Source organism: Talpa occidentalis, unplaced genomic scaffold (assembly GCF_014898055.3).
Source record: "Talpa occidentalis isolate TD23 unplaced genomic scaffold, MPIMG_talOcc4v2.1 talOcc4.16, whole genome shotgun sequence".
Lineage (NCBI taxonomy): Eukaryota > Metazoa > Chordata > Mammalia > Eulipotyphla > Talpidae > Talpa > Talpa occidentalis.
This window is the reverse complement of record NW_023601653.1, coordinates 16,885,768-16,908,036: the sequence shown is the minus strand read 5'-3', so window position 1 is coordinate 16,908,036 and position 22,269 is coordinate 16,885,768. Positions and strand designations below refer to the sequence as shown.

General features: G+C 43.7%; 3 protein-coding genes across 5 annotated transcripts in view; 1 reads left to right on the top strand and 2 right to left on the bottom strand.

Annotated features, from left to right (window-relative positions):
- The window catches only part of CCDC38 (coiled-coil domain containing 38), a 32,516-nt gene extending 28,889 nt beyond the window's left edge, over positions 1-3,627 (bottom strand). For all 3 annotated transcript variants that reach the window (XM_054696121.1, XM_037513835.2, XM_054696122.1), the window contains exon 1: positions 3,419-3,627. The gene's annotated coding sequence lies outside the window, so the exon portion shown is untranslated. The remainder of the gene's footprint in view (positions 1-3,418) is intronic.
- Positions 3,628-4,527: 900 nt separating this feature from the next.
- Positions 4,528-22,269, top strand: AMDHD1 (amidohydrolase domain containing 1). The gene is made up of 9 exons (XM_037513834.2): positions 4,528-4,664; positions 8,072-8,178; positions 10,555-10,619; positions 12,673-12,950; positions 13,099-13,324; positions 15,952-16,076; positions 18,611-18,704; positions 19,549-19,709; positions 20,593-22,269. The coding sequence occupies exons 1-9, from the start codon at positions 4,528-4,530 to the stop codon at positions 20,678-20,680; spliced, it is 1,281 nt and encodes a 426-aa protein (XP_037369731.1). The 3' UTR covers positions 20,681-22,269.
- LOC119248137 (NADH dehydrogenase [ubiquinone] 1 beta subcomplex subunit 3-like) lies at positions 8,697-9,080 on the bottom strand. The gene has a single exon (XM_037515128.2). The coding sequence runs from the start codon at positions 8,997-8,999 to the stop codon at positions 8,697-8,699; it is 303 nt and encodes a 100-aa protein (XP_037371025.1). The 5' UTR covers positions 9,000-9,080.

The window sequence follows — 22,269 nt, the reverse complement described above, 5'->3', positions numbered from 1 at the left end:
GGCTTTTGGGGGGCAGCCAAAGAATCCTACCTTTGAATGTTTTCAATTTCCCTTGGGCCTAGCCAATTAAATTTAGGCACCTCAGGTTCTTCTTGTATCAATTATGGACGCCAGTACTTTTGTTATGGGCTTGTGGAAATTTTCACACACAAATAATGTATGCAATGTTCCTACAGAAGGTGGGCTAATAGGGAAATAATTGCTTCTATTTTCTTCAAAGTCTATATCCAGAGCTGTCCTCTTTCTAGTCCACTCTGTCTTGTGGACAGTACGAACATTTGAAAAGAACAGGAGGGGTAGTTGACAACTAACTTTGTAAGAGACCCTGAACTAATGTTCTTAAAATCTAATGATTTGGAAGGAATCAACCAGCAATATCAGTGCAAATTTGGGGAACGTGACCCACCTTAGTGCAGATTCTTCACATTCTAAACTCCAAGGAAGTGGACAAAGAGAAATGGTGTTTTGTAATGTCTAATCCTAAAGTCCTAGACTGACTCGAAATGAAATGAACAATGTAAACCACATATTATTTGAAGCAGTTTGTGCTTGATTTTCTCAACAAGCCTCTCTACAACTCAATGAAAATGATTCCCAGTAATAGAGAAAAAGCTGTTCATTTGCAAGTGAAGATTTAGACAGATTTTCTCAGACCCACCCCTTGCAATATTTCCCCACTTGGACACATACTAGGAGGAAGGGCTGTGAACTGTGTCCTTGGTTGGTGAGTAGAGACCAGAGCTAGCAATTTTTTGTTTATCTAAAGCAGGAGCCACTAGGTCCTTGGCCTGCTCCATGACCTGGCGTTTGATTAGGTCAGAAGCAGAGCACAATGATGAGGAAATTACCTTCAGCTTGACCTTTCAGGCCCTGCTGGCGTCAAGCTCGCTATTTTATGTGGACTTTTGTGTTGACATTTTGACTGCCCCGTTTGCAAACTGAAAAAATAACTGGAGGTCAAGAGGAAGGAAGAGTAGGGGGAAAGAAGTCAGCCAGTGTGAATCCAGTGATGGAAAATACTTTGTAAATTAAGATGTGCTAGAGGGATGATCATTATGAGTAAGGAAAAATGTGGTCTCCTCACCCCTCAATAATAATTTAGCGATGACCAAGGAGGGTAGAAGACAATTCTTATTTTTCTTGCTTCTGCAAACATTTTGCTTGCTTGCATGGGCTTTTGAGGCAATGGATAATCTGATGCACTAGTTTCACCCACAGATATAAATTTCCCTTAGATTTACCAAGAATTTGTAAGCTCTAAGTACATGATACATTCTGTGAAGCCAGGAGGGAAACTAGTACTATTGTCCAACATCTAATTTTTAATTTAACTGACCAGACAAATAGCAGATTAAAATAAACTAATAGTAATTATAACATTCACACATATTATTTGTTTGAGCTAGACATTGGGCTAAGTGATAGCCCTTTCATCTTATTTATTTTAAGATTATTTATGCATACAAGAGCTGGGGTACAGGCCAGAGATGCCGGGGGGTGGTGGTGGTGAGAGGATTCACCAGAGACAGAGCGAGGAACAGAACAGGCAGACTGAGTGAAATACACTGAGGGGAGCAGTGGGTGAGAGAGGAGAGGTCTGCTGCACCATGTGGGTAGCTCCCTGTCTGGCCTAGGGATTGAACTCAGTGGCTGGGGACAGCTTCATAGGTCGCGTCTTAACCCCTTGCGCCACCATCTTATTTAAAACTCAAATAAATCCATAACACTGTAAAAAAGAAAAAAATGCCAACACTATGCTCGCACTGAGGATGAAAAAACTGAGGTTTAGGAAAATTAAATTTCCCAAGGTCATAAATAACAGAATTTAGCTCATAAATTAACAAGCAGGATTAAGACAAGTATATTGAACCCCAAAGGCTTTTATTTTTCTATAATTTCACCTCATACTTTATATTTATAATTACATAAATTTGCAAATATGCCTAGAATTGCAAAATGTAACATTCACATCTTTTTAAAAAAGATTTATTTATTTATTTATACAAGAACCAGGGTACAGGCCAGATGCATGGGAGGGTGAGAGGATTCACCAGAGACAGAGTGGGAAGCAGAACAGGTAGACTGACAAAATACACTGCTGAGGGGAGCAGTGGGTGAGACAGGAGAGGTCTGTCTCGCCATGTGGGACCCTCGCCGGCTGCCTCGGGATCTAACCAGCGCTACAGAGGCTGCCGACAGCTTCACAGTGCGGCGCTCAACTGCCTGCACCACCGGGGGAGGTCCAACATTCATATCTTTAGCAGATCTTTTATAAGGTCTCAATATGTTTCTATGCATTAACAACATTTTGTGTTCTATTTTCCTCTATTTCTACTTCTAAGTATTATTTCTTTACATATTATACTTTTCTTTCTAAAGCTGTGTATAGTTGTGTGTCTGTGTATAGTTGTGTGTCTGAGCTATAAGTGACCCTGGATTCTGCCCCCACACCCCCACCCAGTGTCTCTTCTACTGATATCTAATTCTTCTCCAATTTTTTTTCTTTCCTCTTATCTACTTGACATCTCTCTTTTATTGCCATAAGATGAAGCTAAAGTATATCCTCACTTTTGTCTTCATCTACAGGAGTTTTTGCTTTCTGTTCTTAGTTTTTAAATGACTTTAAATGATACTGAATTGGCTTATTTATATATTTCATGTCTTTGCAGGCCTCAGCCTGCCTTTATGATATATTCCTTGTGTACAAAGTAACTCCCTTTTGATCGTGAAGTGCCTTTTCTCTGTATTTTCCACAATCTCAGAGTTAATAAAAGTGCATTTAAAGAATAATGAATGTATACCTTTACTCTTGTGACAGACATACAGAAAATGTAATTTAGTCAATTTTATTTCCAGTATCTACATATGTTAAAAATTATCAATCAATAAATCTAAAAAAGGCCAAAGTAAAAAAAATAAAATAAAAAATAATTAGGGGGCCTCCCTGGTGGCGCTAGGAGTTAAGATACAACCTATGAAGCTATCGGCAGCCTCTGCAGCACAAGATCGATTCCTGGCCAGGGAGTTACCCACATGGCACAGCAGACCTCTCCTGACTCACCTGCTGATCCTCTCAGCCCTGTACTTCAGTCAATCCACCTGTTCTGTTCCCCATTCCGTCTCTGGTGAATCCTCTCTCTCTCTCTCACACGCACACACACACACCCCACCTCTGGCCTGTACCCCAGTTCTTGTATGCATAAATAAATAAATCTTTAAAAATAAAAAATAATTAGGACCCTAAGACAAACCCCAATGGCTGCCAGTGTTTTCACAGCCACTGATGGCCGGGAAGAGGTGTGGGTGAGAATTAGACCATCTGACTTAAACAACCTTCATTCCCTCGCCAACCTCGGTGGCCCCACCAGATACAGCTGGGGTAGGAGGTGGGGTCAGCGAGCCGAAGCCAGGTTTTTACCTCGGGGAGTCTGGATCCAGGAGCTGTTTCAACCTATCCCTCCGGAGGCTGTCAGGTGAAGAAAGGCTAAGGCGCCAATCGATTCTCCGGTCTCGGCTCTAGCCTCCCTCGCCCCGACCCCCCCTCATCTCCGGGACTGTCTGGTAGGGGGTCCCGAGTCAACCTGCCCAACCGAAAGTGCCGGGCACCCGCCGCCCCACTGCTTCAAGGCCGCGCGGGCCAGAGCTACACCCCCAGGTTCCTGCGCCCCCCCAACACCCTCCCCCCGCCCCATCCGCCGCCCCGTCCCCTGGGCAGAGGCCTCTCCACGCGGTCCTTTCTCAGGGCTGGCCCTCGGGCGTCCGCCCAGCTCCGTTCGCTCAGGGGGTCTGTCCCGGCCGCCAGGCCTTGCCCCAGGTCAGAGGTCAGTCCAGCAGCCGCCCCCCCCCCCCCCCGGCCGCCGGTGCCCCCTGCAAGCGCTCCCGCCTCTCGGGGACCCCCGCCTCCCGGGGACCCCAGCCTCTGGGGACTTCCTTTTCTCGGGGACCCCCGTCTCTCGGGGACCCCGGCCTCTCGGGGACCCCAGTCTCTCGGAGATTTCCTTTTCTCAGGAACACCCGCCTCTCGGGACTTCCTTTTTCTCGGGGACCCCCGTCTCTCGGGGACCCCCGTCTCTCCCGGACCCCCGCCTTCGGGGGCCCCCGTCTCTCCGGGACCCCCGTCTCGGGGACCCCCGCCTCCCGGGGACCCCCGCCTCTCCGGGACTCCCGTCCGGCGACGTAGCCACCACACCCCTCCGTTCTCTCTCCGGTGGCCGAGCTGCAAAGTAAGGACGACCGTGTCCCCCATGTCCCCCACGTTTCCCCACAACGGCGACAGGACGCCACACAAAAGGAGACGCTATGGAACGTTTATTAGCCGCCCCGCGCTGGGACTCTGGGGGTCGGTACCTTTCCAGCCCCGGCGATGGGGGGGGTGGGGGGAGGTGCCCGCCCTCAGGGGGGGGGTGTGGGCGGCGCCTGCGAGCCCCGCCCCCCCGCCCGCCCTCCCCGGCGGCGCGGCCCGCGCCCGGCGCCCTCCTCCGCGTCCCGCCGGGCCCTGGCGGTGCCTCCCGGAGACCCGCGCGCGCCATGGCCGGCGGCCACCGCCTGCTGCTGGAGAACGCGCGGCAGGTGGTGCTGGTGTGCGCCCGCGGGGAGCGCTTCCTGGCGCGGGGCGCGCTGCGCAGCCTGGCGGTGCTGGAGGGCGCCAGCCTGGTGGTGGGCGCGTAAGTGGGGGCGCGCGGGGCGCGCGGGGCGGGCGGGGCGGGGGTCGGGTCTCGAAGCCATGCGCTGGGAGGCGAACCGGGTAAAGGCTTGTGACAGACGTACAGAAAAGGGAATTTAATCCATTTAATGTCCCCGGCCGGCCAGGGAGCTACCCACACGGCGCGGCAGACCTCTCCTGCCTCTGCCGCTGTTCTCCTCAGCTGCTCCCGCCCGCAGGGCCCTGGCGGGCCTGCCTTTTACGCACCTGATGCTGGCAGGTTTGCTTCGTGTCGCCATTCCGTGAACAAACGCGCTCAAGCTGAACCTCTTGTGGGTAATATGGGTGTCGCACAACCCAAGGGATTGTTGATCTCTCTAGTTTTCTGAAATGCCTCTGGGGATGTCTGAGATTTTTTTTAAAAAATGCTTTTTAAAAAAAACCCGAGCGCTTACACTACCCACCTCCTCACTCTCTGCACCCCATCCCCTGAGATTTTGAGTCTGTGGGTGGAGTTCTGAGAGCTGAATATTCAAAAAGCTTTTCTCCAGCTCCCTTAGTTTCTACACCAAAGCTGGATGACCAAAACGTTTAGAGGGTGATGATTGGGGGTGGGATAGGGAGGTAGATGCAGCCACCAGGAAAAACAGGACTTTCCAATCATTTTCATGAAATCTTTTTGGGCTTTCTGCTAAGTGTGACCAAAGAACAGGCCAGGTCTGGGAGGGCGGACCTGGAGTGGGGGTGAGGGTTGGAAGCCCGTATGAACTGGAAAGTCCATGTCGCCGGGATTGCTCAAGATGAATCAGTCTTACCCCTGATCAGGCTGCTTAGGTTGTGTAACAACCCAGCTTGGTTTGTTTTTGATTAATAGAGGGATGGAAACATTCTTGGTGTTTGGTTAAAATCAATTTGCAGAATCGCACAACTGTTTACACAGATAAGAAAATACTAGGAAGTGTGAAACCAAAGCAGTATCTATAAAAATTAATACCTCCCACATGAAGTCTTGGATTCCAGGACACTGACTTTATACTTTTGTTTACAGGAAAGCCAGGTACAATAGGAAAATAAAGAGGAGGGTGTTGACTTACCTGGATGGAACTGTGGGGTTTTGATCTGAGTCTATTACATGGTCCTGAGATGCATTGAAAAGATCATGATACTACAATATGATAATAGCAAAGCAGGGCAATGCCTGTAGTTGGGTTTATAAAACCCTGCACTGGAGGGGCACCTGACAGTGTGAGAGAGTGTGTGTGTGTGTGTGTGTGTGGTGGGGGGGGGGAGGTAAGAGGGTGTCATTTTTATCCATCTCCAAAATGAGAACAGCTTTTAGGCTTTAATAACTAAGATTGGTTGCGTATCAATCCCAAAGATTCACAAAGCACCTTGAAAGCCACACAAAGAGGTAGTGTATGATGAATAGACTATAGCATCTAAAGAAGATTCTGTAGTTTTCTCTGTAAACTTTTCAGAATAGAGGGTAAATAGAAAGCAAATCTGTCCCTGCTCTTTTTTCCTTAAAAAAAAAAAAAATCTTGTGACATGTTCATTGTAGAAAAAGTGTGAAAATATGAAAAATGAAGAAAAGTCATTCATACCCCACCATTCAGTAATCTCACACCAACAATTAGGTGCTTAGCTCCTCGGGCATTTTCTATGCAGATGGAATTACATACAAATGCATATTTTAGAAAAGGAATCTTACCATGTATACTGTTTTGTACCTGGGTTTTTTCCCCACTAAATAATACATATTGAAAATCTTATTAATACATAGTTTTATAATTTTTAATGGCTACCTTAAAAAACCACTGTTGCAGGAATGCTTTTAGATATTTTAAATAATTGTCTTTGTACATAAGCCTTATCCAAACATAGTAAGTACAGATTCACCAATGTATGAGATCCTGGTAGGCAGCAGATAATCAGATAATTAGTGGGGTCAGGAAAAAATTTCTCCTGACATTGATTGAGGCTGTTAAAATTGATTTCTTAGATTTGATCTTGTTATAACACAAATAACCCCACTTAAATCAGTGTCAGTCATTAATTTTTTGCATGGAATAACTTCTCAGATCTTTTGCCTATGGATCCTGGCTAAGATACAGCTCCTTTCCAATTGAGACACAATTCTTGTGCTAGAAGAAAGAAACTCTATGTAAAACTCTTTTTTGTCCTTTGCCATTTAAGGGTCAATTTCCTGCTGGTCCTTTTCACCACTAGATTCTCTAATTGAAATTCTTTAATTGCATATAAAAGCAGTTGGTGATGAAGAATTGTATGAGTCAGGTGACTAAACAAAATTTCAGAACTGAATTTCCTGTATAATTTCTAAATTTGCCTTCCCCATAACTCTCAGGGTTGTATTTCTTTCCTGTCATACTATCTATCCTTTTCACTTAGCTTCTACTTCCCGTCTTACTCTCTGGTCATCCAAATCACTGCAGTCCGGTTTCTGACATCTTCTCTCCTGCTTTTCATGCATTTCCCAACTCTCAGTTCTGGAAACACTAATTGGCAGTGAGTAACAAAGACTGAAATTAGCAGGGCTTGAAAGAAGATAAGACATCTATTCTCCTATGCAGAAATCCAGAGGTAGAAAATTCAGGGTTAGTGGAAGGCCATATTCTTTGTCAAGAGCTGTGGACCCAGGCCCCTGCCATCTTGCCCTATGTGTGTGACCCTTTCAAGGTCACTCTGTTATCCAAGATGGTTGCCCTCTCCAGTCCTGTGCCTGCATTCCAGCCAGTAGGAAACAGGAAGAGAAAACAATCCTTTTTTTTTTTTTTTGAGAGATTTATTTTATTTATACAAGAGCTGGGGTACAGGCCAGATGCGCGGGAGCATGAGGTGATTCACCAGAGACAGAGTGGGGAACAGAACAGGCAGATTGACTGAAATACACTGCTGAGGGGAGCAGCGGGCGAGACAGGAGAGGTCTGTCGCACCATGTGGGATTCTTGCTGGCCGGCGGGGATTGAACCAGTGCTGCAGAGGCTGCCGACAGCTTCACAGCGCTGCACTTAACCTCCCTGCGCCACCAGGGAGGCTCAGAGAAAACAATCCTGTTGGCTAAGATGTAGTCACATGGCCGCTCAATTGGTGGGAGACTGAGAAATGTAGTCTTTCTTCTGGGGGTTTGGGGAAGAGGTCATATGTCCAGCTAAGCTAAATGTAGTAATCTGGATTTTAGTACTGTGGGGAAAGGAAACGTTGCTCTTGGGGAACAATTAGCATAGTCTGTTACGAAAGATTTAACTTTCAGCCTGAAATGTAGTCACTTTTCCAAATACATAGGTTTGAGAAGGAATTATAGTAAATGTCGACTCATCAAAAGACATCAATAACATATTTTAAATAACTAGTCAGAGTTCTCATAATATTTCCCCAAACTTCAGTAATTATTTCTTGAATGTTCTTCAGGGATGGGTGTATAAAGGCCATCGGTCCTGCTGATGCTATCCAAAGACAGTTTGCTAAAGAAACTTTTGAAGAAAGAATTGACTGTTCTGGGAAATGCATCTTGCCAGGTATTACCCTTTCCAATAAGACCATGAAATATAAAATAATAGTGAAGAGAGACAGTAGCTATTTGTTTTAAATTAGGTCTCATAAAAACATTAAAATATAATAATAGCTATCATGTATTGGTCTTGAAAGTCAGACTTTTACAAACATGCTTTCATGTTGAATTCTTATACCTGCTCTGTAAGGTAAGGATCATCATTGCACATTTCAGATTACAAAACTGAAGTTTGGGGGTGAAATATCCAAGAAATTGTAGGATGTTATTTTAGTTTTTGACAATAGAATCAGTTTGTTGACCATCACCTCATACACTATTGATTTTGTATGGCTTCATATAATCATCTGAAAGAAATATTACACAAACAGAGAGGCTGGGATTTATATATTTATTTATTTATTTTTACCTTTTCTTACTTTATTAAATCTTACTAGTATTCTTTAAGGGACAAACACTCGTAAGTAGGTTACAGTTAAAAAATCTTATTTTTATGAATTAAGAAGCTACTACGTTACTTCTGTTTTATTTGCAGTGATTCTCTTTATTCTGGGACTCCAGGTAATATTCAGCTCCCACAGCTACCACAAATGCAGCAAATCCCCATTTGAATCCTTTTAATAATGCACCAGCAAAGGAAACATTGTTTGCAAAGCCACCCATGAATCTCCAAGCCTCATTGTGACCCCATGGATCCCTTAGCCCTTGTGCAGCCAGCTTCTCCTGGATAATTTCTAAAGGTGTTCCTTCTATCTTCCATTGTTTATAGCCTGGAAGTTCCATTTTACCATGGCCTTGTCCATGGCCATGTTCATGTCCATGGGCCATGTCTGACAGCAATCTGACCTCTCAGGACATTCAATATTCACCCCTCCAACCAGAGCCAACAGGAAACGGAAGTTGTCATGGATTTATATATTTAAATGTGGACTGTGTATCTCTGACAGAACTTCCACCTTTGGCTCATAAGTCAGGGCAAAACCTTACACAAAAGAGCAGATATAGCAGAAAGCAATCTAAAGACAGACTTGATTTCAATCCAATCAGAATTACTAATGAGCCATAAAGTATTTTAAGTATTACCAGAAGATACACTTTATTGGTGTATCTAGATAAATAAAAGTTCCAGGTGATAGCTTTATCGTTTTCTTTCATTAAAACAATTTCTCCCTTGAAGGAAGATTCATCTTTCTGATTTCATATTTTCCTTTCTCAAATTTAAAGGTAGGCATTATATTATTCTGTTTTCACACCTTCATTATTCCTTGGTGTGCTCAACTAATAATGTGACATCCTTCTTTAACTTTTTAAAAATTTATTTATGTATACAAGAACTGGGGTGTAGGCCAGAGGTGCAGGGGGTGAGAGGATTCACCAGAGACAGAGTGGGGAGCAGAACAGGAGGAGTGACTGAAATACACTGCTGAGAAGATCAGCAGACGAGAAGGGAGAGGTCTGCTGCTCTATGTGGGTCAGCTCCCTGGCCGGGGATCCATAGCGGCTGGCAATAACTTGATAGCACTGAGACTTTAACCCCTGTGCCACCGGGGAGGCCTGTGACATCCTGCTTTAAAAGCTTATTTGATGAGCATGCACCTCTTGGGGGAAGGAGCTATATTTCTTTATTTCTTTTTTCAATTTTACTATCTGTACATTTTAATTTCTTTTTTTATAATTGTTTTTTATTTTTTACATCATTGTTCATTTTTAAACAATATTTGCTTCTCCCCACCCCCTCAGGTGTACTCCCCATAGAATTTCCTTCACCAATGTACCCGTGCACCATCACCTCAGTCCCCTGTGAGGAGCTATATTTCTTTTTTTTTTTTTTTAAGAGGCATGTATTTATTTATTTATTTGTTTGTTTGTTCATTTATACAAGCACTGGGTACAGTCAGAAGCGCGGGAGGGTAAGAGAATTCACCAGGACCAGAGAGGGGAGCAGAGCAGGCAGCAGGACCGAAGTACACTGCTGAGGGGAGCAGCGGGTGGCAGGAGAGGTCTGCGCGCCATGTGGGACCCTCCTCTGGTGGCCGGGGAGCAGCTGGGAATCGAACCGGCGCTGCAGAGGCCATGGGCAGCTTCGCAACCCAGCGCTCAAGCACTGCGCCACCGGGAAGGCCCAGGAGCTATATTTCTTTAAGGGATGTTTTCATCACTTTGTCCTCTCCTCCATTGGAACCTTCCAGACCAGCCATGGAGAGAAGCATCTTATTTCTTCTCCATCCAGGGAACCAGACAAAGTCTTCCTTCTCCACGCTTCTCCAAGATGAATGACCACCGTTATACTTTCCCAAGAGCAGTTTAGTATAATCTGTCTGCTGTCAAAGAGCATTCTATTTTTTTTTTAAATTTTGAAAATGATTTGATTTCTTGATTACAGGTTTGGTGGATGCACACACACATCCAGTATGGGCTGGAGAAAGAGTTCACGAGTTTGCTATGAAGGTAAATGCAATAAATGATGGCCAATCCAAATAAAGTACAAATACAGACAAATACTTTCCAAAAGAGTTGATACACTACCAGGCTTTGCAATATATATCTCTGCATCTCTTTTTAGTGGATATGTTTACTGGTCTGGATTATAGAAAATAAATTAGAAAATAAATTATAGAAAATAAATTACTGTCCCAGATCTTCATACAACATATAGAGCTAACATTCCTTTCAAATATAATATTGGATTCATGTCCTAATACATTTGTCCAAATATTTTTTACAATTAATTAAAAAAATTAATTGTAGAAGCCACCTTTTAAAACACCTGAAGGGGGATCTTATACTTCAAAACACAAACAATGATATAAACCAATGTTATCTTAATTAAAAAAAAAACAACATAGCTGAGCTGCCTTGCTTGATGATTTTCCCTCTTCCCCTTTCCTCATTCCATTCTACCAACCCTGGTAGCCTTTGAAGGGGTTCCAGGAAACAGTTTGAAAATCACCGTTCATTTGGGCCAGACTTGGAAAAAATTTTACTGATCAAACATACAAAGTAAGTACAAGACTTCTTGTATTCTCTTTTATCCCAGAAAAAAAAAATGAGACTTTTAAGAAACATGATAATTAGGCTATTCAGGCAAAATTAACCACAGTGAACTTTCAAATCCCTGGTAGGAGTCATTTTCATGAAGTTTGTTTGTTTTTAATAGATTGAATAATTTTGAAGCAGTTTTAATTTCACAGCAAAATTGGGTGGGAAATAGATTTCCCAGATAGCTGTGCTCCCACACACCCTCAGCCTGTCCCATTATCAAAATCACAACTAATGTATTAAATGTAACTAATACATTTAACTAATGTACTTGTTACAAGAGGTGAATCTTTACTGACACGTCAGTATCACTCAGAGTCCAAATTTATGTTAGGGTTCACTCTTGGTGTTGTGTATTCTGTGCTTCTGGAGATATGTATCATGACATGAATCCAACATTATAGTATCACAAAAAATAGTTTCACTACCCTGAAAAATCTGTGCTCTGCCTATTTATTCCCTTCCTTCCCCAACCCCTGGCAACCACTGATCTTTTTTTACTGTCTCTGTAACTTTGATTTTTCTAAATGTCATATAGTTGGAATCAAACAATATGTAGCCTTTTCATATTAACTTCTTTTACTTAATAATATGTATTTAAGTTTCTTCCATGTCTTTTCTTGGTATATTTTTAAAAGTATACATTCTAACAACTAAAATGGATTGTCTCGGAAAAAAGAAAAACTTTCTTCAGATACTGCATGCCTTCCCCAACAAACTAGAGTTGTTTTTTCAGGTTTCTTTATTAAATTACAGAATTAAATCTCCAAAAGCAACCTTGGAGATTTGCAGTCCAGTCTGCTCTAGGCCTTTCATTATGTGAATATAGGAAGTGAGCTCCGAGCCAGGGAAGGGGTTGCTGGCTGAGGTCATCATGTCTCACGGTGGCAGAACTCACATGAAGAGTCCGGCAGGGAGCCTCACCAGGGAGGCTTCTTATCTCGCACCCATTCGCTGCTGCTTGGAGTGACAGAGCCAGTGCGACCCCAGAGACAGGCTCTTAAGTGACAAAGCTCCAGCCCTAAACTCTAGCGGCCAAATCCTGAGGCATGGAAACCTCCCCTGGGGCTCTTGAGTGGCTGAATAACTGCAGTAGAATCCCGAGTGGCAGGCACTTTGCTTTCTCCTAGATGCTGAGGCATGTTGAGACTTCATTGGTACACCCTGGGGCACACTGGGTCATGAAAAGACTGAAATACTTCTGTACCAGCTAGTACATTGTTGCTGCCCTGGTACCCCAAGTAATTCCCAGTGGAGCTCTCATTTCTGCCACCCCAGTCCTTTCCTGGGGACACCCCATCTCCTCAGCTCCCCTCTTGACCTTGGCAGCCTACTTGTGCATCCTTTCCGATTGCTTGGTGCCTCCTGGCATAGCTTTTGCTGATCACTTTGAAGAATGGCAGGCCCTGGGCGTTCTATAGCCTCCCATGGGGCCCAGCCTGAGGGTGTATGGTGTGTTCAGTTGGCAGGAGCCACGTACATGGATATTCACCAGGCTGGCGGGGGGATCAACTTCACGGTGGAGCGCACCCGCCAGGCCTCGGAGGAGGAGCTGTTCAGCTCCTTCCAGCAGCGGCTTCAGTGCATGATGCGGGCGGGCACCACGCTGGTGGAATGCAAGAGCGGATATGGCCTCAACCTGGAGACAGAGCTCAAGATGCTGCGGGTGATTGAGCGAGCCCGGCGGGAGCTGGACATTGGCATCTCCTCCACTTACTGCGGGGCTCACTCAGTGCCAAAGTAATCTCAGCCTCTGGGACAGCGGTTTAACTTGGGAGAGTGAGAACCAGTAAGGGGTGGTGGGGCGCCAAGGAGGGGGTTTCACGTGTAACGTTCTCCAGGTTTTTTTACATTGTCTGCCCACGGTAATCTCATTTTCTTTCCTCAGAGGAAAAACAGCCACTGAAGCTGCTGATGACATAGTCAATAATCACCTCCCAAAGCTGAAGGAACTTAGCAGAAATGGGAACCTACACGTTGATAACATAGACGTGTTCTGTGAGAAAGGCGTCTTTGATCTGGATTCCACCAGAAGGATTCTTCAGAGTGGAAAAGATATAGGATTACAAATTAATTTTCATGGGGATGAACTCCACCCGATGAAGGCTGCAGAGGTAAGCTTGGTCTTTTGTTGATACATGTGCTGTGGAAAACTTAGTTTGTCAGAGGTAGAAGCAGCCTTCTGAAAAGACAGTAAGTGGGGAAATTTTTTTGAATGATGTGCAGACTGGTCTGCTTGAGTTTAGGAATTGCTGACCTATTCAAAATTTGTGGGTTTTTTTTCTTGGACATTTAATGTTATGATCACCTGTTCATGCTATTAGAAAAAGAAGTAACTGTGATCTCATTTACTAAAATTCCACCACCTATTTTGGTTGGCACACAACACTGTACTAGCAGAATCTATTAATTTCACATGCAACTTCTAGAATTTTTCTGTGGCAGAATCCAGATTAAATTTAGTGGAGCACACCAGAGTCACAAAACTATATATCTTGCCCAGATTCATTTATTCATGATTTTAATAAATCTTTGAGTGCCTACTGTGTATCAGGCACTGTTCTAGGCACTGAGAACTTAGCAGTGAAAAACTAGACAAAATCCCTCCAGTGATAAATCCCTCTAGATGTCTCTCCTCTCAACCCTGGAGCTAAGTACGCAACTGTCCATGGGACATAAATATAGATGTAGATTTCACACATTTTTTTTATAAGATTTATTTATTTATGCATACAAGAGCTGGGGCACAGGCCAGAGGTCTGGGAGGTGAGAGGATTCACCAGAGACAGAGTGGGGAACAGAACAGGCAGACTAACCGAAATACACTGCTGAGGGGAGCAGCGGGCGAGGTCTGCTTCGCCATGGGGGTTGCTCCCCGGCGGGCCGGGGATCAAACCTGTGCTGCAGAGGCCTAGGATTGCTTCACAGTGTGGTGCTTAACCCCTTGTGCCACCAGGGAGGTCCTTCACACGTGTTTCAACTACATGTGCAACTTGCTCTCTCGATATTCTTCCAACTCTTGTCCTGTGTGTCCTGCCCCAGCAAATGACTCTACCACTTATTTATTGTCTAATCAAGTACCTGAATGTTATTTTGACTCCCCTTCCCCATCACCTATCACATTTTTACCATCCGGCAAGTCCTCCCAGTTCTGCGCCTGAATACCGCTAGATTCGCTTTTCTTCACCCTAATGCCTAATTCACACTATCATCAGCTCTCACCGGCATTCCTGTAATAACTATTCTGGCCTCCAAGCTTGCCTGCACTTCACTCCCTCCCTTTAATCCATTCCCTCAGTGCATCTAATCCTTCTTCTCCATTGCTTTAAGCCAATTAAAGGTTGACCATTACCTGTAGAACAAATGCCAAACTCCATATACATAGGCTCACCAGGATCCAACCCTTGCTTTTCTTTCTACTCCCCCACCCCCCTGCACCTTATACCTCAGCTACCCTCTCTACCATGATCCAGGCACAAAATCATTTTAACGCAGCTGAGACCCTTTGTCTCCATACCTGCTATTTCACTAATATGCACACTCCCCTTTGTCTGGCTAACGCTGCCTTCTTTCTATGTTTCATCTTAGCAACTGCTTCCCTGGGACTTCTTCCCAAACCTCCCTAAGGATGGGGCATAACCCCTCCCTATACTTACCTCCCTGTGTTAAAGTTACCTCTGTGATCCCTGCTGGACTATACACACACACTGAGGATTGTACCATGTCTTACACACCCTATCCCTGGAGGCTAACACAGCACCTGGCATAGAGATTGCCTTTAGAAAGCAAATATTTGCTGAATGGATGTGAACTGGGTGGTCAACAAGATACTTTTGGTCATAGAGAGTGACTGGTGAATTAAATCAATAGAGGTCAATACCCAGGATGAGCAAATCAAGTTGGAAAAGGGTGATCCCAAGGTCAGAAAGGCACTCCCTCAGGGGAGCACAGACTGTCCTAGGGAGCAGTAGACTCCCCAGGGTCTCAATTCAAACTGCTCTTAGACCTGAGCGAGCTGCTGATGAGGGGCCAGCTCTTACATACCCGGAAGAGGGCATTGTGGCCTCCCAGGGCTGCAGAGTAATGTCACCCCTTAATCTACTTTCATTTCCTTGGCATTCCTTGGCATGCTTAACACATCCGTCTTTCAGCCTCGAGTATGTGTGTGCATGGGTGTGTGCATGTGAGAAAATTTGTCAAGGTAAGATGAGATCCACATTAATGCCTGTTTTGAGTATTATTCTCTTCATTTTCTTTGAACAATCCAGCCCAAGATTTTTATCTGGAGAGAATTCAAGCTCATGTAGAGATTCTCCAATTGTACATATTATTCCACATTTTAAAAGTTTGCTTTCTTAACTGATACATTTTCACTGAGTGCAATAGTATTTCATTATACCTTTCATCATTCTGTTTTTACGATGTTCTACTAATTTGATTTTATTACCAATATCACTCAACATTTTGCTTTATTCATAAGATTCGTAAAATTTTCTAAGCAAATGTCTGAAGAATTTCAGTGAGCATTTGTGCTTAAAAATAGATTTGGAAATAGCACACTAGCTAATTTTCAAATAAATGCCCATTACGTTCATCATCCATCGGCATGTGGTTATAGAGGCAGCTGGTAAGAATGCATCATAATGGAGTGCTGTTTGCTTTTGCAGGAAAACTATTTTGTGGCACTTTATTGATTTATAACCGTTGGCTAGAACTTTCTCTCTCTGTCCATTTTGCTTAGCTGGGGGCTGAATTGGGAGCCCGGGCAATCAGTCACCTGGAGGAAGTAAGTGATGAGGGCATCGCTGCCATGGCAACGGCCAGGTGCTCTGCAGTCCTTCTGCCCACCACTGCCTACATGCTGAGGTGAGGTCCTTCCCACTCCACACAAGAGCTCTGGGTACAAGCTGTGAGGAACCCAGACTTCCACGATGCCTAAATTGTTTCATTGCCCTTATAAATCCCTTAAAATGCAGATCAAGAAAACTTACCTCCTGGAAGAGGCCAATTGTGGGATGCTGTTCACAGACAAGTCAAAATTACCCTGAGGAAGGGCCTTAGGCCTAATTGCCTCAGAGTGGTGGGATATGGAGGAGGGTGGTGCTGTCTTTTTTACTAGTTCTTGGCATTTTCCAAATAAAAAATCTGTATGCATTATAAAATGGGATTTATAATTTAGAAAAATGCAGAGGAGGTTGGAGATACCAAGCAGCATCCAGAATCTGAATGATCTGTTTGCTAAGCGGGTGTGAGCGGGCACTGTAATTGTGTATCAGCATTCTCGTAAATGCTGGGGGTGGGAGGAGAGAGGAGACAATTAATATTTTGTAAAATCTCCCGGGAATGTTGCTGTGTGCCCTCTGTGGGTGAACTCACACCAGCTTTAGAACTGCCATTGCTCTGATTCTACCAAGTATGAGACCCCAGTCTCCTGACGTTTCTGTTGTGCCATATCCATGACAGCCCCGGTGGCTGGGGTCTGGAAGATCAGCCTTCCAGGGACAGTTTGTTCTCTTAGGAGGAGGTGCTCTCGGTGTGGTTGGGGTGTGTGGTTTTCAGGGGGATGTTCCCAAAGTTATGGCCTTAGAACAGTGATTTTGACCTTGGGGTGAGTTTGCGCCCGAGGGGGCATTTGACAATGTCTGGAGACATTTTTCATTGTCACACTAGGGGGTGCTGTAAGCATCTAAAGGCGAGAAGCCTGCGATGCTGCTTTTTTATTTTAATATTTAAAATTTTTTTATTGAGGTAACATTGGTTTACTGCACTGTATATGATTTAGGGGAGTAGGTTCATGCCTCCCCCTATACTGCTCGGAACACTAAAGCACTCATAGTCCTTTTAAGCAGACAATTGGGCGCCATCCTCTTCATTCCCACCTCCAACCTCTCTCCCCTTCTGTCACCTCAATTCTGCAGATATATTTCTAGGGTTTGCTTTGGTTTCAGAGATCCTACAATGCAGAGAACAGAGCCACACACAAAGAATTATTCAGCCCAAGATATGAAGTGTGCCGGTGTTGAGAAACTCTGCCGTAGGGGTTGAAGTCAGGCTTCAAGTAACTTTTATAAAAGAGAAGCAAGGAATATTCGGTGCTTTTTTCAAAAGTATTATGATTTTACCTACACAATGTATAATATTACGTATTTCTGTCATCAGTCTTCTCTTAAAGAGTAGGTATAATGTTGATTGATTTGATTCATTCCTTCTCTTGCAAACCTCAATAGTCAGCAATCAAATTTATCAATCAGTATTTTCTACCATTCAAGAAATACCCTCCCCTAAAAAAAAAAAAAAAAAAAAAGGAATGCTTTAACTCACCTTAAATACCTTAAGACAGAGCAAGAATCTGGTCTTGTGGTCTGAAGGGCAGTGTAGCATTAAAACTCTGGACTTTGTCCCCACGCCAGTGGGGCTGCCATCTACTATTGCCACTAAGATGGGTTCAGCCCCCTGCTTTTTCTAGTGCTCTCTTAATATCTTTGCAGCTCTAACCCCACCTTAAGCAGTTCTGGAATGGGAGGAGAGGCTATCAGCATGACTGAAAGACAAATTTTAAGCTCTATTCTTTCCTTACACTGCAACTTCTTTTTCACCCACCTTCTCTCAAATGTCGTCCTAGCTGAGGATCTATTTTCCACAGGTCTGCAATTTATCAGTCACCCACTGGGACTACTTAGCAACAATCATGGCTGCATCTTCACTAATTTATGAGATTGAGCAAAGACCTAGGGGAAGCGAGGGAACAAGCTATATCTAGGGAAAGGAGTGGGGGATATCGAGAAGAATGTTCAGGACAAACGGCTGGTGAGTGTGATGGCAGACTGCAGTGGGTGTGTTTGAGAACAGCTGGATTGCACCAAGGTCAGAGAGGCATGGGGGTGGGGGGGTGGGGGCAGTTAGGAGTGGGGAGAGTAGGAGATGAGGGCAGATGAGGAGCACATTTTGTTGAGTTGAGACCAGGGTGTAGACAGAAAGTCCCTGGGAAGCCACTGGGGAGTTTTTCAGAGTACAGTGACATAATCCAACTTGTTTTTCCTAAAGATCCCTCTGATTGCCAGATAGAGAGTACGTAGTCATATGCTCCTACATTCATTCAAGCAAAATATTAATCAGCCAGTAGCAGGGGTAGGTACTGGGATAATCACATTATAATTAGAAGAAAAGGTCTTTTCAGTGATCTTCAGCCTCTATAGGACTTTCTAGCCATAGGGGTAGGCAGGGCAGTCTTAGAACTTAGTGACTGGCTAATGAAGGGCACTTGTAATGGCTGGAGATAGTTTCTGTTTCTTCTTCCAGAACACAGAGGGGTTAGATATCTAAAGTCCACTTCCATCTTGAACATCTATGCTGTAAAAGTTCCAGCTCCACAGACTGACATCTTTTCTCTCCTCCCTTAGACTGAAACAGCCTCGAGCCAGGAAGATGTTAGATGAAGGTGTCATCGTTGCTCTTGGCAGTGACTTCAACCCCAATGCCTATTGCTTTTCAATGGTAATTATTTTTAGTGTGTCTTTTTTTTTTCTTTTTTTAAGATTTATTTATTTATTTATACAAACACTGGGTACAGTCAGAAGCGTGGGAGGGTGAGAGAATTCACCAGAGCCAGAGGGGAGAGCAGAGCAGGCAGACTGACAGTGTACACTGCTGAGGGGAGCAGCGGGCGGCAGGAGAGGTCTGCGCGCCATGTGGGACCCTCGCCTGGTGGCCGGGGATCGAACTGGCACTACAGAGGCTGCTGGCAGCTTCGCCGCAGCCCAGCGCTCAACCGCTGCGCCACCAGGGGAGGCCCTAGTGTGTCTTTCTGAGCAGAGTATCTCACTTCTACCAAATGTATCAATAATTAAAAAATAGTTAACTGTTAAAATGAATCAAAGAGCTAAAAACATTTCCTGTAAAACGAGAAAAAGGTGTCAACCATAGAATGCTTGGATATTTCTGTGTCAATAATCACTTGCAGACTCAGCGAAGATTGTTTTCTGATTCAGCCTTGAGTATTGTAATTTTACAATAATCTATTTCCCCTCTTGAGGAATAGAATAAGCTCAAGGAAGTTTTAGTAAGTGGGGGTGGATGAGGACTTTAACTTAATAGTAAGTGGTCTTGAAAAGTTGTAAATGAATATTAGATGCACATGGTGGGGACAGGAATCTATAATAAAAGAACCTTTTCCAAAGCATAAGAACCTTTATATGAGAATATAAATTTTCCTCTCCCAGTGTAGCCAATTCCACTTACACATTTAACCTCCTTTATTTGTTCTGCTGTGTTGAAAATGTCCGAGGTAACAGCTGCCGTTTTTTTTGTTTCCTCCAATGCTTTTCTCTTCCTGTCTTAGCCCATGGTCATGCATCTGGCTTGTGTAAACATGAGGATGTCCATGCCGGAGGCCTTGGCCGCTGCCACCATCAATGCAGCTTATGCATTGGGAAAATCTCACACGCATGGATCTTTGGAAGTTGGCAAACAGGGTGATCTCATTATCATTAATTCATCCAGGTAACTGTTCTCCCAGCTGAGCTCTCTTATGCCTTTTATAATAATAGACTTCTTCCAAATCCTTTTTTCCTAATTATTAGTGCCAGGCTCTGTGTAGACTCGAAGCTCCCAGTCCCCTCTGTCATCACCATTTCCCTTAATAGGGACCCTACAGGTTCAGATCTTCAGGGAAGATCAAGTTTCCTGGTGTCTTCATTTGTCTTACATTTTTCATAGATCTCCAGGTTTCCGTTCTGTCGACCTGGACCTTGGACTTGTGCCCTCTGGCATGTGTTTTGTTTTTCTTCTTGGCTTTCACTTCTGTTTGCTCTGAGCCGCCCAGCTCCCAATTTCAGTTTGTCACCTTGGTTCTGATTCATTACCTCCCTGGCTTCTCGTTCCTTTTGGTTTCCCAAAGCCTTGCTTCAGTTTTCCTGCCTTTGGTTTCTTGTTACTCACAATCTGCTACCTCCTGTCTCCAGTGTGACAGTTTGGGTCTTACTATTCTGAATCTTAAGGTTGTAAGTCCTGTAGTTCCTTGATACCTGTGTTATCATAGCCCTCGTGCAGAACTTCTTCTTCAGAAGGAAAGCGCGGCTCTATAATTCTACACACTGTGGTCTTGCTCTCTGTTAAAAATAATGTTGACTTTCCATTCATGCATCCCTTAATTGAATCAAATACTTGATGATCAACTACTTATATAACATCATTAAGATAATATTCAATTTATCATAGGCTAGTTATGTGATATTTTAAAAAGCCTAAATATCGACAACTCAATGTGAAGGAATTTTTAGAGAATGTGTTTTTAAATTTCTTGACATTTTAAATTTGTAGCATTTGTTGACAACATGATCATTTTGACTTGTTTGCACTGAAATAATGTTTGATTTCTTTCTAGATGGGAGCACTTGATTTACCAGTTTGGAGGCCATCATGAATTAATTGAATATGTTATAACTAAAGGAAAAGTCATCTATAAGAAATGATACATCCTAAAGGAAAGAGAACACTGTGTAAAAGCAGTCCAAACAGTTATCTTAAAGTTAAAATATTTTATCAGAATGATGTCGCTTAAATATAGTTCAGTGTTTTGTTAATCTACTTGAAAAACCCAAGGAATTAATGAGTTTTAATTTAATATGTGTACCTAGACACATAAACAGATAAATTGATTGTGATGATAATCTCCAAATATTAAGTTTTTTCACAAAGATATGTGATACAGACTCTGAAGATGAAAATGATGGAGCATTAGAAAAATGCATTTTGGGGGAAAAGCAGATTGGCAATTAGGTAGAGATGGTTTGAAATTCCCATTTGTTTCTGCTTTTCAAATTTTAGCTTTTTAAACAATATTTAGTGAAAATTGGGAGAGGGAGGGAAATTCAAGCACTATGCCCCAGATTAAGCTAAAATGTCACCTTTTGTAATACACAAGTAGTTTTTCCTTTTCCCACATAGTTTGTCTTATTAGGTGCCCTTCAAATACCCCAGGATCCCCTGAGGAAGAGTGAACCTCTATTTCTAATTTCTTCACTACACTTGTCACAGAGCTTCACAGCAAATTCCCAAGACCCATCATTTTATGCATGGGTGCAGTGGCCTTCTGTAATGGGTACATGTTCATGAAATCCAAGAATTCAACTTTTTTGGAAATTGCTTTTGATTCTTCACTTTCAAAATGTGTCACAAACATGGTATAGCTCTCAATAAATATTTTATCTACTATTGTTTCCTTCCAGCTCAAAAACCTGATCAGCAATGTTGTCTATTGGAACATTTTAGGAAATGAACAAATTATAGATTTATCCATAAAGAAAAAGTGGGTGTTTATTTACATGCAGCCATCTGAGTTGACTTGAAATCTTTGAAAATGTCTTCATCATCTTCATGGTTAGAACTACATTAGCTAACTGTCCTATTTATGAGGAAATGACTTGAGAAGTAGGCATTAGCTATCCAAATTCTCACCCATCGCAGGTTAATAGAGTCTGAATCAGAGGGTTTAACTGAATGCAGTAAAAGCCCAGTCACCAGCTCCCTCGTGGAGAGGGAAAGAGTAACATTGTGTGGGGCAGCAGAAGCCAGAGGTGGCTGGAGCTCTGTCCCCGATAAGTCTGGTGAAGGAGTCTTTGCCAAGAAGGGGTGTGTGAGGCACGTGGCTGCTGTGTGTGATTTCTCTCTTATGACTAATCACCTAGCCCACGGAGGAGTTTGGGATGCAAGGGAGAGCTATAAAGGCCAACAAAATGTATTAGGTCTCTCCTGGATCCTTGCACCTATGGCTGAAGAAGGTGAAGCCCATCCTGTTTTCTTGACCCTGGAGGGTAATGACAGCAGAAGAGGAGAGCCACACAGAATTGCCTTAGCACCTTTGCATCTCCTGGGGGCTTGCGAGAAATGTGGGATCTTGGCCCCATCCCAGACCTGCTGAATCGGAGCCTGCATGTTAACAACGAATGGCTGCACAAACTTGCAGATAGTCACAGTAACACCACTTTAGAATACACTGAGCAGCCAATCCAGGGACGCAATATTAAGGAAAATCTTGCCTTGTGGCTTTGAAAGAGCATGT